The 20,925-nt window shown below is 46.7% G+C and overlaps 1 protein-coding gene across 4 annotated transcripts in view; it reads right to left on the bottom strand.

The window, feature by feature from the left end:
* The window catches only part of IPO11 (importin 11), a 518,704-nt gene that overhangs the window by 472,849 nt on the left and 24,930 nt on the right, over positions 1 to 20,925 (bottom strand). For all 4 annotated transcript variants that reach the window (XM_077286029.1, XM_077286021.1, XM_077286008.1 and 1 more), the window contains exon 3: positions 11,426 to 11,526. In XM_077286029.1, coding sequence (XP_077142144.1) covers positions 11,426 to 11,526 — 101 coding nt within the window. The remainder of the gene's footprint in view (positions 1 to 11,425; positions 11,527 to 20,925) is intronic.

Here is a 20,925-nt window from a genome sequence, read left to right as displayed (position 1 = left end):
TTCATGCTATCCCTAATATGTTTTTTATTATTTGTGATCTTACCGGTGACTAAATAAAGTAAATAGTTTTATATTTGGTTTTGGTAGTGCTCCCTTCTTACAGGTGTTCTTCTATCTTCTGTACACTGAACTGGTGTAATACATCCTAGCACCCTTGATACTGTATTTGAGGTACCTGTGTGGTCTGGTATATATGATCTGATTTTTTCATTCCTGCCTTGCCACTGTGCATTAATTCCTGAAAAGCACCTGAAGGGTTAAAAAGCTACCTGAAAGCAATTTTGAATATATTGAGGGGTGCTGTTTTTAAAATTGTATTACTTTGGGGGGATTCCAATATATATATATATCAAAACTGAATTTGGCCCCTAAAAAAATACATTTTGTAAATTTCCTTGAAAAACAAATGAAAAATTACTGCTACATTTCTAAACCCTCTAAAATGTTAGCAAACTAAAACTAAATTTTACAAGTGGTGCTGATGTAAAGCAGACATGAGGGAAATGTCTGTCATTTACTACTGTTCTTGTGCGGTATGACTATCTGGATTAAAAGTATAATCATTCAAAGATTGAAAATTGCTAATTTTTGGACATTTTTGTAAAATTTCTGATTTTTTTTTTTTTAAATAAACACAAAACGTATCAACGAAAAAAAAAAAGGTTCCAAATCACTGGGACATTTTGCAGCATTCCAGAGATGTGCGCGAGATTTGCAGGGGCTGGCGATGACAACAGCAAATTATGTTATCATGCCCACAGGGGCGTGATAACATGGAAAGAGGGCTGACCAGTCTGGGGCAACTAACTAGTCAAAGACCTCATTAGCAAGGCAAAGGGGGACAATATAAATGCTTTTTTAAGCCTAATTTTTACCTAAAAACCTTATAGAGGGCTAGTTAGGCAAGGAATTTACTGATAGATAAGTGAATGGTGCTCGGTTGGAGGGCACGGGAGACCTGACAGGTTTTCTTTAAGTCAAAGTGCGAGACTCTCTCGGTTATATATTTTACACAGAGTTATAAAAACCTAAAGTTTTTGTAGAAAGCTGGAATTATTCAGGATGCCACTTGTCCCAGGTGTGGCACAGACCAAGCCGATGATCCACATGCTTTGGTCCTGTCCGAAACTTCATTGATTTTGGTCTGGGATACTGGACTTGTTCTACTGCTGGAATCCGTAAGGAAATTCCACAGCAAAATGTAAGCTCTTCGTTTCTGGACAACTTTTTCAACTCTGTTAGTCGTGTATAATGCACAAACATTTTGGGTCCTCCAGAGAGGGGGAGACACTTCTTGTAGTCACTCTCGGATCATACATGGAGGTTCCAAATATGATTTATACACTGCATTAGAAACATAAAATCATTGGATCGGGGGAAGAGTAATCATTGTACCCTCAGGAGCTGTTATTACCCCTTATTATACAAAAAAAATAAAGAAATATAGGGAATAAATGGCACAAAAATCCCAGCCGGTAACACTATTGATCAGAAACTTGAATATATTTATGGCGTCGTCTCTCTTGGCAGCACATTGGCATTGCCATAAATGATAATGGAAAATTATTGCTTCAATCACTCTAACAGCGTCTTCCTACTTAGGATCCACATTATTTTTATGATGTTTTTTTCTCTTCAGATTTTTACATTTCTACTGAAAATTAAGCAGATTTATTGAGATGAGAGGCAGAAAGGGATATTTATTGCCACTGACATGCCTATCCACAGACATTTAGAAAATGCCCTTTTGCAGGTTGATAAAGAGAAAAGTTCCTGTTCAAAGACAGCAAACAGAGGTCACAAAAATGGTGGAAGTTAGACAAGGAGTATGGTGGTCAGATATAAAGATGAGTTTTCTGTCCGGGCCCAATAAGACACAGCTGTCATTTATGGTCCAGTTTCTGTCCCCACAATATCACGCACCCAGACGGACCACCACCCACACCCAGGCCTAGTCACCGTTGTTACCCCCGGACCTGAAGTATAAAGCTCATGGTCACATTTTGCCATTGTACAAAGGACACGATTGCTGCTTCCGGGGATTTGGAGCGACATCAATCAGTAGCGTAAATTACCTCAGTTTATAAAGCAACTAGTCTCAATATCACACAGAAAGTGTGTGAGAAATGACGGCCTCGCTCCGTCCGATATCCACCATCAGTGAATCTACAGTGACATCTACTGGTACAGACGTCCGATCTCTACAGCCCGGCCCTCCTAAAATGGAGCTGGAGAATAATGAGTCTGCCAGCAAGTATAGAAAACTGCGGCACCTCATGACCACGGCATGTCTGTCCTCATCTATTACTCATATATTTGGTCCCATAAATTTTCCCTATGAAACCAGGTTTTTTTAATTTTTGCCATGTGCAGTTTTGGATATTAGCGTCATGGATTAATGTATGGAGGTAGGAAAACTGGAGCAGCTGTCCATAACCTTCTCTCCCACTTGTTCTCTGCCACAGTACGTACCATGGATATTTAGGGTTAAGAGTTATTCCCAGAAAAGCAAGTTATCTGGGGGGCCAACAGACCCAGGGATCTGAAGATCGAAAAAGGGGGCTCTGTCTCTCATCTTCAAACAAGAGAAGATGTGCACGCTCAGCGTCTGCTCCACTCATCGTCTATGGGACTGCTGGAAATAGCCATGTGTTGTACTACTGTAGATAGTTCCATACACAATGAATGGTGCCGCGGCCAAGCACGTGCACAATGGTGACTTTCAAGGTGAGTTCCAGAGTCATGACATTGAGAATGCTGGGGATCCCAACGGTTGGAAAAAGTCTAGTGCTATACTCAGCAATCCCACAGACAATGGAGATAAGCCCAACAGATAGGAGATAAGGAGATTTTTGTGTACTCACCGTAAAATCTCTTTCTCTTAGCCTCTAATTGGGGGACACAGGACCATGGGTGTTATGCTGCTGTCCACTAGGAGGCGACACTATGCATAATCTGAAAAAGATTAACCGTGGCTCCTCCTCTGCAGTATACACCCCTGGACGGCGTCAGCCTTCTCCAGTTTTGTGCAAAATCAGTAGGAGGACGTAACATGAATTACATAGACATGCCTATAAGAAGGCCACTATGTACAAGCTCAAAGAACAATACGAGAACTCAACAGTAACAACGGCCCGAAAAGGGCAACAGGGTGGGAGCTGTGTCCCCCAATTTGAGGCTAAGAGAAAGAGATTTTACGGTGAGTACACAAAAATCTCCTTTACTCTGTCGCCTCATTGGGGGACACAGGACCATGGGACATCCCAAAGCAGTCCCTGGGTGGGAAGCAATGGACGAATATTGTGCAGACAGGCCCCTATACTTGGGGCACCGCCGCCTGCAGAACACATCTACCCAGGCTCGCTTCCGCTGAGGACTGGGTATGAACCCTGTAGTGTTTAGTAAACGAGTGTGGGCTAGTCCAAGTGGCCGCCTTACACACTTGTTGTGCAGAAGCCTGGAGCCAAATGGCCCAGGAGGCCCCTACCACCCATGTAGAGTGTGCCGTAATACAGGCTGGAAGAGGAGGATTCTTAAGGCGGTAGGCCTCTTGTATGGTGGATGTGATCTACCTGGCAAGGGTAGCTTTGGAAGCTGGCAGACCCTTGCGGCCGCCTTCCGGAAGAAGGAAAAGGGATCAGACCTCCGGAAGGACGCAGTCCTAGACACATATATACGCTATGCCCTGACAAGGTCAAGCGCATTCAGAGGCTTCTCCACTATATGAACCTGAACCGGACAAAGGGAAGGCAGAGAAATTTCCTCATTGAGGTGGAAGTTGGACACAACCTTCGGAAGGAAGGATGGGACCGTACAGAGAACTACCATGTCCTGGTGAAAAAAACAGGAAGGGCCGTCTGCAGGAGAGTGCTGTAAGTTCAGACACCCTGCGTAGCGAGGTGATTGCCACCAGGAAAAAAACCACCTTCTGGGAGAGAAGGTGGAGAGGAACCTCCTTAAGGGGTTAGAAGAGTGGTTCCTGCAATGCTGTCAGGACCAGGTTGAGGTCCCACGTGTCTAGTGGTCGTCTGTAGGGGTGAACCAATCGGGAAACCCCCTGAAGAAAAGTCCTTACTCGCAGCTTGGTAGCAATGCGCCTTTGAAAAAAAAGCACTGAGAGGGCTGACACCTGGCTCTTAGGCGAGCCCAGGGACAGCCTGGCCTCCAGACCCGATTGGAGAAAAAAACAGGTAGTTCGGGGAGGAAAGAAGGGAATGGAGTCTGGCCGCAAGATTCGCACCAGGTAAAGAGAACTTTCCAGGTACGGTCATAGATCTTGGCAGAGGCTGGCTTCCGTGCCCTGATCATGGTCCTAATGACGTCCGTCGAGAGCCCTGCCTGGGTTAGAACCCAGGTTTCAAGGGCCATGCCATCAAATTGAGAGCCCCTGAGTTCTGGTGGTAGAACGGGCCTTGTGATAGAAGATCCGGGCAGTCGGGGAGGTGCCAGGGGGCGCCTGCTGAAAGTTGTACGACGTCGGAGTACCATGTACGTCTGGGCCAGACCGGTGCGATTAAGATGGTTGGAACTCCATCTTGCTTGATCTTCCTCACCACTCTGGATAACAGGGGGATAGGTGGAAAAATGTACAGAGGCTAGAACTGGGTCCAGTCCTGAACCAGAATGTCTGCTCCGAGCGACTGCGGATCGTGTGTTCTGGCATGAAGTTGGAGACCTTGGCATTGAAGTGGGATGCCATTAGGTCCACATCTGGGGTCCCCCAGCGATGGCAGATCTGACGAAAAATTTCGGGATGGAGAGACCACTCTCCCAAATCTATTCCTTGTCGTCTGAGGAAGTCTGCTTCCCAGTTGTCCACACCCGGAATGTGGACCGCCGAGAGAACAGAGCTTGTGTCCTCCACCCAGTGGAGGATGTGTGACACTTCTCGCATCGCCTGGGTACTGCGGGTCCCCCCCCCTGGTGATTCACATATGCCACAGTGGTGGCATTGTCCGACTGTATTCTGATGTGAGAGGCTGCCAGTAAGTGATGGAAGGCCCTCAATGCCAGGAGGATGGCACGAATTTCCAGGATGTTGATGGGCATGGTCACTTCCACTGGGGACCATTTGCCCTGTGTCCTGTGGTGTAGGTGCACTACACCCCAACCCGTCAGGCTCGCATCGGTGGTCAGAACCTTCCACTGACCTGTGAGAAAGGATTTCCCCTTTGCTAGCGAGGTTGCCTTGAGCCACCAGTGCAGGGACCTCTTGGTTGACGACGTTAGCCGGAACTCCCTGTCGAGAGAGAAAGGGATTCCTGTCCCAGGACTTGAGAATGGCTAGTTGGAGAGGCCTGGGACCGCTTCTATTGCTGCCCCCATCCTGCCGAGGACTCATGGCAAACCGGAGAGATCGAGGGGGTTTGCAGAGGAGGATGCAAACTCCTAGGCGGAGAGCCAGTGCCTTGTCCCTGGGAAAGAGCACTAGACCCCTGGAGGTGTTGTATAGCATTCCCAGGAAGGTCAGAGACTGACTCAGGGTTGGTGATGACCTTTGTAGGTTGACTAACCAGCCCATGCGAATCAGAGTGTCGATTGTGATTGAGACGCTGAGCTCGCAGTCCCTGAAGGTAGGAGCCTTGATGAGTAGATCGTCCAGGTATGGAACGACTACTATGCCTCTGGAGTGCAGGATGTCCATGGTGGCCGCCAAGACCTTGGTAAACACTCTGGGAGCCGTGGCGAGTCCGAACGGGAGAGCCACGAACTGGTAGTGGTCCTGGTCGATTGCGAACCTGAGAAAACTCTGACGAGCAGGTGCAATCGGTATATGCAGGTATGCGTCTTGTATTGCTATGAAGGCGAGATATTCTCCCTTCTCCATGGATGCAATGATGGACCGAAGGGGACTCAAGCGGAAGTGACGAACCCGTACATATTTGTGGAGTTGTTTTAGGTCCAGTATGGGCCGTACGCTGCCTCCTTTCTTGGGGACTACGAATTGATTGGAGTAGAACCCTCGGAAGCACCCGGCCGTGGGAACCGGTACTATGACTCCTGCAAAGTCGGCCACCTACGGGTGGGATGTCTTCAGGGGTCCGTGAGTCATGAGGAGGAAAAAAAAAAAAAATCTGAGGTTTACCTCCTTTGGGCTTTGACTGGCCTGCTTTTAACTGCCAGGTCTTGTCCGACCTTTGCATCGACCATGAGTTGTCCCTGTGTGGGGAACGGTTACGATTTTGTGCTGGACGCGAGACGGACCAGCCTGAGGAATTCCGAAAGGATAGGAATCGGTTTTGTTACACTTCTTGTAAGTGCGTATAGGTTTCAGTTGAGGGAGAGGCGTGAGGGACTTCTTGGAGGCTGCGTCCGCTTTCCATTCCGCAGCCAGAGGATACGCCGAATCGTGATGGCGTTTGATGCTATCCCCGCTACGCCCCTTGCTGAATCCAGAGGTGCATGAAGCATGTAATCTGCTACAACTGCTATTTGAACCGCTTGGTCCAACAGCTCAGGAGCAGATGCTTGGAGGCCAGCTTATACATTTTTGGCCCAAGCCAGTATGGCCTTCGCAGCCCAAACTGAAGCGAATGCGGCAGCCAGGGAGGCCCCTGCCGCCTCGAAAATTGAACGAGCCATGCGTTCTAACTGCCGGTCTGCTGCATCCCTGAGGGTTGAGCTATCTGGCAGTGAAAGGAGAGTCTGTGCTGCTAGTCTAGAGACTGGGGGGTCCACTTCGGGTGGATCTGTCCATTCCTTGGTGTCCTTCTGTGGGAAAAGGTACCTTGCCTCCAGATATTTGCGATTAGCGAATTTTTTCTCAGGTTGTGAGAGCTGCTCTATAAGGATCGCTTTAAACTCTGGGTGGTTAGTGAAAAACCTTAGGCGGCTTCAGAGGTCCTTCAAAGGAAATCCTCGGGTGCCAGATTAGAAATATCCAGCACCCGATGGATGGAAGAGATTATGTCCTCGACTAGCGCTGTATTGCTAGGGGGGATTGGGATCAGGGACCCCTCCGTTTCCCTGTCTGAGTCGGAGTCGCAGATGCCTTCCGAATCCTGTGTATCACTGAGGCGTCCCCTGCTGGGTGAGCTGGGGAGGAGGCCTTCTCTGGTCGGGGACTGCGGAGATCTGCATTGTCTGCCCCTGGAAGGGGACGGTCTAGATGACTTGGAACTACGGTATCTTTCCCTAGAAGGGGATGACCGTGTGCTATGGGATGATGCAGATGGACTTGACCTATGGGTCCGCTTGCGTCCTGACCTAGACGTTGATGTGCCTGGTCGTTCTGTTCCTGAGTCAAGCTCTCCCTTTGCTGGGTAGCGGTCATAGCCGAGGCATGACTCTGCAGAGCCCGAAGCAATATGGAGGTTTGGTTATCTATAGACTGCGTCATAGATTGCGACCTCTGAGTGACCATTCCGGCGTGGCGTTAGACACCGAGGCATTAGCAGGGGCTTCTTGGGGCTCTGACGCAGTAGTCTGGATGCAGTCCTGGCAGCGCGTTACGTGCTGCCACTGGGGAGAGCGGTCCTGCAGGCTGTACAGAATGCATAATAGCAGTCCTGCCCGGTTCTCTTGGACCTTGAGCCCGGCATAGTGCACAGAGTGCAGAAGTGCTGGCTGCAGAGGACCTTACAGGGGTACAGAAACCTATAGGGGAGCCTTATAGGTAATATGGATTCACAGCCTGAGTAAAACAACCCAGCTGTGATCTTACCCCACCAGTATGCCCCTAGGTCCAGCACCGAAGATCCACAGTCTTGTGCCCCCCGGAGACTGGCTGGCCTGGGCCTGGTCCTGCTGACCGGGAGATGCAGGGTTAATCCTAGCTGCAGTAGAAATGGCCACCGAGGAGAAGAGGCAGGAGGAGAAGGGGGCGGAGAGCTGAAAAAAAAGGCGGCAAAGCTGTGTAAAAACGCGCCCTTTCTGTCTCGATCCACCCCCTTTATGACACTGTAGAGTGTCATATTTGTCATCCGGGGGCGGGCCGGGGGGGCGGAGAGGAGGCGGCGGCTACAGCTAGGCCGAAGTCGGGCCCTAAATTAGATGCCTGATGCCCAGAAAGGCTACAGGCCGGCGCGGAATTCCGGGGGCCGGGGGGGTGGGGGGGGTGGAGTCCTTTGTCGGATCTGAACCGGACCCCCCAGATTTAAAGGCAGGATAGCGGTGGGGCTGTAAGCAGAAGGGGGGGCCCTGTGAGGAATCCCCCTGAGGCAGTATAGAGCTGGTGCTGCCGCAGAGACAGGGGCACAGGGAGCCCTATGTCTGTGTGTGCCATGCCTGCCTGCACTCCCCCCGGCCCCGACAGGAGCCCGCAGCTGGGCTGGGGTACCTGGATGCAGGCGCAGTGTTCTGGCCCATTGCTGGGAGCTGTAGAATGCTGCCTGTACAGGCCCTACCTGAGGCGTCACAACCTAATGCCCCCGAGGGGGATTAGGGAGGGTGCTGTTGTCACCTTCAGGGGCCTTTATCCTCGCCTCGACCTCAACCCAGAAACCAAAAGGAATTGGGGAAGGAGGGGGGTCTCGACTTCGAACCAGCACCCGAGGGACTGGGGAAGGAGCAACATGGGGAAGGAGCAACATGGGGAATAGCCATCTCTACTTCAACTGGGCACCGCATAATAGGGGGTCGAGGAAGGAGCCATGCCGGGAGTCTCACAGGAGACCCACTTTTCTTCATCTGTAATCCGTTGGAAAAAAACGGAGTAAAAAATATTAGGTGTGCCTCCTATGCGACACTAAGCAAAAACTGGAGAAGGGGTGTCCAGGGGTGTATACTGCAGAGGAGGAGCCACAGTTAATCTTTTTCAGATAATGCATAGTGTCGCCTCCTAGTGGACAGCGGCATAACACCCATGGTCCTGTGTCCCCCAATGAGGCGACAGAGTAAACTTGTTTTTTCAGGAATAACCCTGATATGTCTATCTATCTAGACAGACAGATTTTGGCCAATAATTAACCTTCTTTCAGTGTATGAATTTGTTTTGAAGGTCCACAGCATGTCACCCTAAGTGGCAGATTTCACCCTTTCTGTTGCTGCTGCCTTCAAACACACTGGTCCTAACAATACGATCTCACAGTAGTTTTTACATGGATTTTGAAGTGGATCTGTGCCAAAATCAATATAAAAAACACTTTAAATACTGCACGAAAAAGCTGCCTATTCACGTCAATGGGAAATCCACATTAATATTCATATAAAAGGTATTAATAAACCAAAACGCATAAAATAAATGTAGAGACATGGCACTTCTTTGATTCGGAAACATTTTTTATGTGGCTTTTGGAGTGTTAACAGGGAGGATTTTCAGGGGGCATAAAATCTAATGTGGTTTTCAATGTAAATCCATTTCAGAAATCAATGCCTTTTTTTTGATGAGGGTTTTCAGATATGATGCAATTTTTAAAGCTCTCCCCCCCCACACACATTTCTTGCAGCCTTTTAGGCTATGTGCACACGTTCAGTAACATTTCTGCACCATTACTGCAGCGCTTGGCAGGAAAAACACACGTTTTTGGTATGTTTTTGATCGTTTTGAGTGAAGTCAATGGTGAACAACACAGGGCAAAAAATGCACAGAGAATTGACATGCTGCAGGTTATTCTGCAAGTCAAAAATAAGCAAAGTGTGCATGACACTTCAGGTTGTTCATTCACTTTGCTGGCATCACGTTTTGCTTCAGGTTTTGTCACAAATCCGCACAGAAAAAAACATGACAAAAATGCACCAAATCTGCAACGTGCGCACACAACCTGAGGCTATGTTCACAGGTTGCATTTTTCATGTGTTTTTTCCTAAGGCAAAACCTGCTCTTTGGTAGTAAGAAACTTGCTTCACAATACCAGGTCTTGTTTCTTTTGCTTTGTTTTTAGTGCATTTTTTGCTGCTTTTTTGTCAGGTTATATTTGTCTCTTGTCCATGCTGATAAATTTTAGTGCAAAAAAAAAAACAAAAACCATAAGTCTGTTTCGTCAGGTTTTGGCAAAAAAAAAAAGCTGCAAAACCTTATACTTGCATTTTTGCAACGTTTTTTCAGCGTTTGTTGTACCACTCATTGCTTTCAATGGATGAAAAACCGCTGAAAGAAGTGACTTGTTGCATTCTGCAAAAAAAACAAGGTATTGTACAAAATTCTGAGGGCGAACAAAAAACAAGCTGTGTGCATGTGATTTCTAAAATCTTAGGATATGTGCACACGTTGCGGATTTTGCTGCGGATCCGCAGCGGATTGGCCACTGCGCATTCGCAGCAGTTTTCCATGCGTTTACGGTACCATGTAGACCTATGGAAAACAACATCCGCAGTGCGGATTTTTCCGGACATTTCCTAATGCATTATATAGTGGGAAATCCGCTAAAAATCCGCAAAATTAATGAAAATGCTGCATTTTTTACCGCAATGCGTTTTTTTCGGGGAAAAAAACACATCATGTGCACAAAAATTGCAGCATTCATTCTAAATGATGGGATGCATAATGTATGCTGTTTTTTGCGGTTTTATCGCGTTTTTATAGCGAAAAAAACGCAAAAAACGCGAAACGTGTGCACACAGCCTAAAACCGCAGGTGGAATCCGCACAAAAAAACGCATAAAATCAGCAGGTAAAACGCAGTGCTTTTTACCTGCGGATTTCTCAAAACAGGTGCGGAAAAATCCACAGAGGTTTCATCTACGTGTGCACATACCATTAGGGTATGTACACATGTAGAATGGTCCTCTGCGGATTTTTCCGCAGCAGATTTGCTAAATCTGCAGGGCAAAAACGCTACGTTTTTGCTGCAGATTTATCGCGGATTTACCGTGGTTTTTGTGTGGATTTCACTGCGGTTTTACACCTGTGGTTTACCACCTGCGGAGGTAAAGTTTCATGCAGATTCCACAAGGAATCCATATCACATGATGCTTAACATGTCACTTTGTTTTTTCCTTGGTGCGGTTTTCAAAATCTTTTGCGGCATAGCAATGTGGATTTTGACCATGAAATCGTGGAGAAAAATATTCAAAGAGTAATTGAAGCAATTTTGGAGAAGATTCACGTAAAAAACTGTGCTGCGGAGAATTACATACCAGGGGGAAACATACCAGGGGTCCGGCCATATAAATATTATTTTCTATCAATGCACAATTGTTCTCTTACTGCTGTCTGCCATGACACCAGAAGATTTCCATTCCTGACATATTTATAAAACATCATATTGCGGCAAGTCTCCAAATCAGTCATTTAGAATTGCACAAGAACACGTCTTCCCACTATAAATTGTCAGTGATGAATAAATCAGAGCCTGCATTATGGATGAGGCGGCGAGAATGAGGACAGGCTTTGGTCTTTGCACTTACACATACTAAAAGACATCACAATTAATAATTTACATTGGTTTTGTATTGGGGAAGTAGAAGATAAAACCTCGCCATGATGAGAGGAGCGCAACAAGAAAGCAACAACCTGGGATGCATCACACTAGAAAAATGGGACTTACTTTGGGGCCACCCTTCTCCAGTAGCGATCGATCCCGTTCTTAAAGTAGAGCACGGCGAGCCACCGCACGTTCACATCCAGGGAATGATTGGTGAAGATATTCTACAAGCAAAAACAAAGCAAGTTACAAGACAGAAGTTATAGCCAAAGGAAACACAAAAAGTAAGAAATAAAGCCCTTTGCGATAGTACAATTTCCTTGTTCACACTGGTATCTTTTCTTTTTTGATAGTTTCAGAATTTTGTATTTTGCAAGGCAAGAATACCAAACTACGGGAAAAAAATGTAAAAAAAAACTAAAACAAACTCAACACATCGAGAGTGATCAGAATCCCTTTGAAAACATATAAAGGACAATTTATCAAGATTGGGGCTTAGTATGCCATGCGTGCGCCGGAGTGGGGTGCACCAAATTCATTCATAAATGGGCTTTTTAATAAATTTGGAATATTTCAGAAACAGAAATGTTACACCAGTTATTGACATTTCTGCCTTAAATTTACGTTGTTTTTGTGGAGTCAAATATGATATGTGGAATTTCTTAGGCCGTGGCTCAAACAGTGGGTGGAGCAGACTTTTAAAAAAAAAAACTGTAAACGGTTGCAAGAATTTTGTGCAACTAAAAAATGTTTGGACAGAACAGTTTTACATCAGATCTCTGAAACCATCTGATGAATCTGCCCCATGAGGTGGAATTTATCAAGCTATTTGAGCCACTTTTTCTTGCTAAAAAAATAAAAGTTAGAACACAAATCACAACAAATATAGCGAAATATCCGGACTGAGAGGGGCCAAAGCCCTGCTCTCTCTGTGAGTACATAAATGGCACCACTATAATCATAGGTGTACTACTCCTAAAATATATCAAAGACTAGAGAACATGGAGTGCAAAAACACCAGCAAATATAGAAAAGTAAAAAATAGTATTTTATTAAATTTAGGACATACAGAAAGTAACCCAATCACAGTAAGTAATACAAAAAAGAGGGAAAAATAAGAAACCTACTAGCACAGCAGGTAAAGTGGACCAGTAATGAAATATATGTTAGGGCAGGTGCAGCAAAAAACGGATCTGGGGGGAGGAGAAATAAATAGGTAAAGCATCCAGGCTCTGCGCATAAGCCTCTATGGATGCTACCAGCAGTAAAAAATCCCCGAACCCCCTATACCTATCAATAAAATGCCGTCACTCACCCACGAGTACAAGTATCCTAGGTCCTCCTGCTTAAGGGGTCACAGCAGGAGGACCTAGGATACTTGTACTCATGGGTGAGTGACGGCATTTTATTGATAGGTATAGGGGGTTCGGGGATTTTTTACTGCTGGTAGCATCCATAGAGGCTTATGCGCAGAGCCTGGATGCTTTACCTATTTATTTCTCCTCCCCCCAGATCCGTTTTTTGCTGCACCTGCCCTAACATATATTTCATTACTGGTCCACTTTACCTGCTGTGCTAGTAGGTTTCTTATTTTTCCCTCTTTTTTTGTATTACTTACTGTGATTGGGTTACTTTCTGTATGTCCTAAATTTAATAAAATACTATTTTTTACTTTTCTATATTTGCTGGTGTTTTTGCACTCCATGTTCTCTAGTCTTTGATAAAAAAATAAAAGTGTAAGTATAGACGCACGCCATATCTGAGCTAAAATAGGGATTTTTGTGTACTCACCGTAAAATCCTTTTCTCCGAGCCATTCATTGGGGGACACAGACCGTGGGTGTATGCTGCTGCCACTAGGAGGCTTACACTAAGTGATACAAAGAAAGTTAGCTCCTCCCCTGCAGTATACACCCTCCTGCTGGCTCTCAGCTAACCAGTTCGGTGCAAAAGCAGTAGGAGATCAATAACAACATATGAGAGTATAGCATGTCACATTACATATGAGAGTACAGCATGTCAAATTATAAAACAAGCACAAACTAATAATAGGGAGGGAGCTGTGTCCCCCAATGAATGGCTCGGAGAAAAGGATTTTACGGTGAGTACACAAAAATCACTATTTCTCCTTCGCCTCATTGGGGGACACAGACCGTGGGACGTCCCAAAGCAGTCCCTGGGTGGGGACAACATCAGATCAGGCCGGTGTAACCGCTACTTACAAGTGCGTCACTGCGGCCTGTAGAGTCCGCCTGCCCAGACTCACATCTGTGGAAGTGTGGGAATTATAGTGCTTCAAGAATGCATGCGGACTGGAGGAATTCGCAAGCTTGCGGCCGTGCTTGCCGGCGTCTGGTGTCTAGAGCCCTCAGACAGGGAGATGGGCTGACATCTAGCACAGAAGGACTCCTGGATGGTGAAAAGAATCCACCAGGCTAACATGGCTGATGAAACAGCTAAACCTGTTGTGAATTTGGATTCTGGGCTCCCCCGGTGGCTACTGGTGGAATTGAACTTGTGTCATCATCTTCCCTGTTCACCTGTTCTCATCAGATCTGGGTGTCGCTATATAACCTGGCTTCTCTGTTAGTTGCTTGCCGGTCAACAATGTTATCAGAAGCCTCTCTGTGCTTGTTCCTGCTCCCAGACATCTACTAGATAAGTTGGACTTTCGTCCTTGTTTGTTTTTGTTTTTTGGTTCCAGTTCACAGCTGCAGTTTCGTTACTGTGTCTGGAAAGCTCTTGTTGATCAGGAATTGCCACTCTGGTATTATGAGTTAATGCCAGAGTCCTAAAGTAATTTCTGGATGGTGTTTTGTTAGGGTTTTCTACTGACCATGAAAGTGTGCTTTCTGTCTTCTGCTATCTAGAAAGCGGACCTCAAATTTGCTAAAACTATTTTCCTGCTGCGTTTGTTATTTCATCTAAAATCACCGCCAATATATGTGGGGGGCCTCTGTCTCCTTTTTGGGCATTTCTCTAGAGGTGAGTCAGGTCTTATATTTCCCTCTGCTAGCATTATTTAGTTCTCCGGCCGGCGCTGGGCATATAGGGATAAAAAGTAGGACATGCTACCTGGCTACTTCTAGTTGTGCGGTAGGTTTAGTTCATGGTCAGTACAGTTACCATCTTCCAAGAGCTTGTTCCTATATAGGCTTATGCTAGTTCTCTGGCCATGGAGATCATGACAGTTTGACCGGCCCACTAAAGGGTTAAAATCCTTGGCTGAGAAAGGAGAGAAATAAGAAGTCTGCTGAGAGTTTTTTTTTTTTTTTTTTTTTTTGTGCTCTTGATTGGATCACTTGCCAGTCTGTCTATGCTGCAGTCTTTCTTTTTTTTCTCTCTCCTTCTAATCTTTGAATGGCTCTGTGTTCACCTGTCTATAATGGATCTTCAGAGTGTAACTGCAGGTTTGAATAATCTCGCCACGAAAGTACAAAGTTTGCAAGATTTTGTTGTTCATGCTCCGGTATCAGAGCCGAGAATTCCTTTGCCGGAATTCTTCTCAGGGAATAGATCTGGCTTTCAGAATTTTAGAAATAATTGCAAGTTATTTTTGTCCCTGAAATCTCGTTCTGCTGGAGACCCTGCACAGCAGGTTGGGATTGTGATTTCCTTGCTCCGCGGCGACCCTCAAGACTGGGCTTTTTCATTGGCACCAGGGGATCCTGCGTTGCGCAATGTGGATGCGTTTTTTCTGGCCTTGGGGTTGCTCTATGAGGAACCTCATTTGGAACTTCAGGCAGAAAAAACTTTGATGTCCCTATCGCAGGGGCAAGATGAAGCTGAAATTTACTGCCAAAGATTCCGTAAATGGTCTGTGCTTACTCAGTGGAATGAGTGTGCCTTGGCGGCTACTTTCAGAGAGGGTCTCTCTGATGCCATTAAGGATGTTATGGTGGGGTTCCCTGTGCCTGCGGGTCTGAATGAGTCCATGACAATGGCCATTCAGATCGATAGGCGTCTGCGGGAGCGCAAACCAGTGCACCATCTGGCGGTGTCCACTGAGAAGACGCCAGAAAGCATGCAGTGTGATAGAATTCTGTCCAGAAGCGAGCGGCAGAATTTTAGACGGAAAAATGGGTTGTGTTTCTATTGTGGGGATTCTACTCATGTTATATCAGCATGCTCTAAGCGTACTAAAAAGCTTGATAAATCCGTTTCCATTGGCACTTTACAGTCTAAATTTATTTTGTCTGTGACCCTGATTTGCTCTTTGTCATCTATTACCACGGACGCCTATATCGACTCTGGCGCCGCTTTGAGTCTTATGGATTGGTCCTTTGCCAATCGTTGTGGGTATGATTTAGAGCCTTTGGAGACTCTTATTCCTCTGAAGGGGATTGACTCCACCCCATTGGCTAATAATAAACCACAATACTGGACACAAGTAACTATGCGTATTAATCCGGATCACCAGGAGACTATTCGTTTTCTGGTGCTGTATAATCTACATGATGATTTGGTGCTAGGATTGCCATGGCTGCAGTCTCACAACCCAGTCCTTGACTGGAGAGCTATGTCTGTGTTGAGCTGGGGATGTAGGGGGACTCATGGGGACGTACCTTTGGTTTCCATTTCATCATCTATTCCCTCTGAAATCCCTGAGTTCCTGTCTGATTATCGTGACGTCTTTGAAGAACCCAAGCTGGGTTCACTACCTCCGCACCGTGAGTGCGATTGTGCTATAGATTTAATTCCGGGTAGTAAATACCCAAAGGGTCGTTTATTTAATCTGTCTGTGCCTGAACATGCTGCTATGCGAGAATATATAAAGGAGTCCTTGGAAAAGGGACATATTCGTCCATCGTCATCTCCCTTAGGAGCCGGTTTTTTCTTTGTGTCAAAAAAAGACGGCTCTTTGAGACCATGTATTGATTATCGGCTTTTGAATAAAATCACGGTTAAATATCAATACCCATTGCCGTTGCTGACTGATTTGTTTGCTCGCATAAAGGGGGCCAAGTGGTTCTCTAAGATTGATCTCCGTGGGGCGTATAATTTGGTGCGGATCAGGCAGGGGGATGAGTGGAAAACCGCATTTAATACGCCCGAGGGCCACTTTGAGTATTTGGTGATGCCTTTTGGTCTTTCTAATGCCCCTTCAGTCTTCCAGTCCTTTATGCATGATATTTTCCGCGATTTTTTGGATAAATTTATGATAGTGTATCTGGATGATATTCTGATTTTTTCGGATGACTCGGACTCTCATGTCCAGCAAGTTAAGAGGGTTTTTCAGGTTTTGCGGTCTAATTCTCTGTGTGTCAAGGGTTCTAAGTGCGTATTTGGGGTTCAGAGAATTTCCTTTTTGGGATATATTTTTTCTCCCTCTTCCATTGAGATGGATCCTGTCAAGGTTCAAGCTATTTGTGATTGGACGCAGCCCTCTTCTCTTAAAAGTCTTCAGAAATTTTTGGGCTTTGCCAACTTTTATCGTCGATTTATTTCTGGTTTTTCGGATGTCGTTAAGCCATTGACCGATTTGACTAGACAGGGTGCTGATGTTGCTAATTGGTCCCCTGATGCTGTGGAGGCCTTTCAGGAGCTTAAGCGCCGTTTTTCTTCTGCCCCTGTGTTGCGTCAGCCTGATGTGGCTCTTCCTTTTCAGGTTGAGGTCGACGCTTCTGAGATCGGAGCTGGGGCAGTGTTGTCGCAGAAAAGTTCTGACTGCTCCGTGATGAGGCCTTGTGCCTTCTTTTCCCGTAAATTTTCGCCCGCTGAGCGGAATTATGATGTTGGGAATCGGGAGCTTTTGGCCATGAAGTGGGCGTTTGAGGAGTGGCGCCATTGGCTTGAGGGGGCCAGACATCAGGTGGTGGTATTGACTGACCACAAAAATTTGATTTATCTTGAGACCGCCAGGCGCCTGAATCCTAGACAGGCGCGCTGGTCATTATTTTTTTCTCGGTTTAATTTTGTGGTGTCATACCTACCGGGTTCTAAGAATGTTAAGGCGGATGCCCTTTCTAGGAGTTTTGAGCCTGATTCACCCGGCAACTCTGAGCCCACAGGTATCCTTAAGGATGGAGTTATTTTGTCAGCCGTTTCTCCAGACTTGCGGCGGGCCTTGCAGGAGTTTCAGGCGGATAGACCGGATCGTTGTCCGCCTGATAGGCTGTTTGTTCCTGATGATTGGACCAGTAGAGTCATCTCTGAGGTGCATTCTTCTGCATTGGCAGGTCATCCTGGAATTTTTGGTACCAGGGATTTGGTGGCAAGATCCTTCTGGTGGCCTTCCCTGTCACGAGATGTGCGAGGCTTTGTGCAGTCTTGTGACGTTTGTGCTCGGGCCAAGCCTTGTTGTTCTCGGGCTAGTGGATTATTGTTGCCCTTGCCTATTCCTAAGAGGCCTTGGACGCACATCTCGATGGATTTTATTTCAGATCTGCCTGTTTCCCAGAAGATGTCTGTCATCTGGGTGGTGTGTGACCGTTTTTCTAAGATGGTCCATTTGGTTCCCCTGCCCAAATTGCCTTCTTCTTCCGAGTTGGTTCCCCTGTTTTTTCAAAATGTTGTTCGTTTGCATGGTATTCCTGAGAATATCGTTTCTGACAGAGGAACCCAATTTGTGTCTAGATTTTGGCGGGCATTCTGTGCAAGGATGGGCATAGATTTGTCTTTTTCGTCTGCTTTTCACCCTCAGACTAATGGCCAGACCGAGCGGACTAATCAGACCCTGGAGACATATCTGAGGTGTTTTGTGTCTGCTGACCAGGATGATTGGGTTGCTTTTTTGCCATTGGCGGAGTTCGCCCTCAATAATCGGGCCAGCTCTGCCACCTTGGTGTCCCCGTTTTTCTGTAATTCGGGGTTCCATCCTCGATTTTCCTCCGGTCAGGTGGAATCCTCGGATTGTCCTGGAGTGGATGCGGTGGTGGAGAGATTGCATCATATCTGGGGGCAGGTGATGGACAATTTGAAGTTGTCCCAGGAGAAGACTCAGCTTTTTGCCAACCGTCACCGTCGTGTTGGTCCTCGGCTTTGTGTTGGAGATTTGGTGTGGTTGTCTTCTCGTTTTGTCCCTATGAGGGTCTCATCTCCTAAGTTTAAGCCTCGGTTCATCGGTCCGTATAAAATATTGGAGATTCTTAACCCTGTTTCCTTCCGTTTAGACCTCCCTGCATCCTTTTCTATTCATAACGTTTTTCATCGGTCGTTATTGCGCAGGTATGAGGCACCGGTTGTGCCTTCCGTTGAGCCTCCTGCTCCGGTGTTGGTTGAGGGTGAGTTGGAGTACGTTGTGGAGAAAATCCTAGACTCCCGTGTTTCCAGACGGAGACTCCAGTATCTGGTCAAGTGGAAGGGATACGGCCAGGAGGATAATTCTTGGGTCACTGCATCTGATGTTCATGCCTCCGATCTGGTTCGTGCCTTTCATAGGGCCCATCCTGATCGCCCTGGTGGTTCTGGTGAGGGTTCGGTGCCCCCTCCTTGAGGGGGGGGTACTGTTGTGAATTTGGATTCTGGGCTCCCCCGGTGGCTACTGGTGGAATTGAACTTGTGTCATCATCTTCCCTGTTCACCTGTTCTCATCAGATCTGGGTGTCGCTATATAACCTGGCTTCTCTGTTAGTTGCTTGCCGGTCAACAATGTTATCAGAAGCCTCTCTGTGCTTGTTCCTGCTCCCAGACATCTACTAGATAAGTTGGACTTTCGTCCTTGTTTGTTTTTGTTTTTTGGTTCCAGTTCACAGCTGCAGTTTCGTTACTGTGTCTGGAAAGCTCTTGTTGATCAGGAATTGCCACTCTGGTATTATGAGTTAATGCCAGAGTCCTAAAGTAATTTCTGGATGGTGTTTTGTTAGGGTTTTCTACTGACCATGAAAGTGTGCTTTCTGTCTTCTGCTATCTAGAAAGCGGACCTCAAATTTGCTAAAACTATTTTCCTGCTGCGTTTGTTATTTCATCTAAAATCACCGCCAATATATGTGGGGGGCCTCTGTCTCCTTTTTGGGCATTTCTCTAGAGGTGAGTCAGGTCTTATATTTCCCTCTGCTAGCATTATTTAGTTCTCCGGCCGGCGCTGGGCATATAGGGATAAAAAGTAGGACATGCTACCTGGCTACTTCTAGTTGTGCGGTAGGTTTAGTTCATGGTCAGTACAGTTACCATCTTCCAAGAGCTTGTTCCTATATAGGCTTATGCTAGTTCTCTGGCCATGGAGATCATGACATAAACCCTTCCTGTGACCGTCAGGAAGCCGTCTTACCATCGAGAAGCCCAAGTAAAGTGTCCAACCTTCGGAAGGACGCCGTCCTCGATACGTACCCACTCGGAGCACTCACTTCTTCCAGATTATGGAGAACCCATTCCGTTTTGTGGACTGGAGCCGAAAGAAATGAGAGAAGGACGATGCCCCTGCGACAGTGGGAATACAATACCACCTTGGTAACGAGGGAAGGAGATGGCCTGAGGGCGACCTTGCCTTGATGGTAATAAGGAAAAAAGTCTGAAAGAACAGAGTGGCGAGCTCTGAAGACTCATCAGGATGACAGGAACGCAGAGAAACAAGGGGAGCGACCATCCCTGATAGTAAAGTCTGTCCGGATCAACAAAAAAAAAGGAGTCTACTGTAAGATCCCCAGGACCATTAAGGTCCCACAGATCTAACGGTACGCGGTAGAGAAAAACTACAGGTGAAGACTCCCTGCTAGAAATTCCATATTTGCAGTTTTGTCACAATAAGACGGAAAAAATACTAGAACGGCAAGCGAGAGAACCTGACATTGTCAGTGTGGGTCTCCCGGGATCACTGGGGCCCTTTCTGCTTCCAAAAAGATCTCAGAAGTAGTGGAAGAGGGGTTATGGAAATTGGTACCATGGAAGAACCGAGCATGCACTGCGATGGTCTTGGATCTCGAGGTCAAACCATGAACTGGAGTACATTGGTGTTCAATTTGGACGCCATCCGACCTACATCTGGAGTACTCCAGTGAAGGCAGATCTGATGGAAGACTTCCGAGTGAAGTTCCCACTCACTTGAGGAGAAACCCTGACGGCTGAATATGTCTGCCGCCCAGTGTTCTACTCCAGGGATATGTACTGCTGAGATCACCGAGTGATAGATCTCGGCCCATCAGAGAGTGCGAGGTACCTCGGCCACGACGCTTGACTGTGGGTACCTGCTAGATGGTTGACGTATGGCGCAGCCGTGGCATTATCCAATTGAAGACGGATGGTTGACCCGCCTGAAGGCAGTCGACCTGCTGTAGGATTAGCCGTACCGTTCGGATCCCCAGAGCAATGATTGGGAGAAGAAGACACTAATAACCATTGGACCAGGAGAAGGCTCTGGATGAGGAAGGAGCTCAGAGACTGCCCTTTGAAAGCCTGATTGACTTGCTGAAAACGAGCGGAGCGAAAGAAACTGCTTCCATTGTCGTCTTTTTCCCCAGAACCCTCCTAGCGAATTGAATGAACCGAGGGAATGAGTGACCAAGTGCACGAGCTCCCTGTTGAAAGGCCACGACCTTGACTCGAGAGAGGATTACCATCCTTCTTGTGCAGGATCATCCTCAAAAAGGATCTGCTGAGCTGGGAATGAGGAAACACTTGTCTAAGTTTAGCTGCTAGCCCAAGTGAGAAGGTATTGCAAGTGATATAGACGACTCAGCGTAGTCCTGG

The sequence above is a fragment of the Ranitomeya variabilis genome, chromosome 1 (genome assembly GCF_051348905.1).
Source record: "Ranitomeya variabilis isolate aRanVar5 chromosome 1, aRanVar5.hap1, whole genome shotgun sequence".
NCBI classification, from domain to species: domain Eukaryota; kingdom Metazoa; phylum Chordata; class Amphibia; order Anura; family Dendrobatidae; genus Ranitomeya; species Ranitomeya variabilis.
Note: the sequence above shows the minus strand (reverse complement) of the source record. Positions and strands in the feature narration are given on the sequence as shown.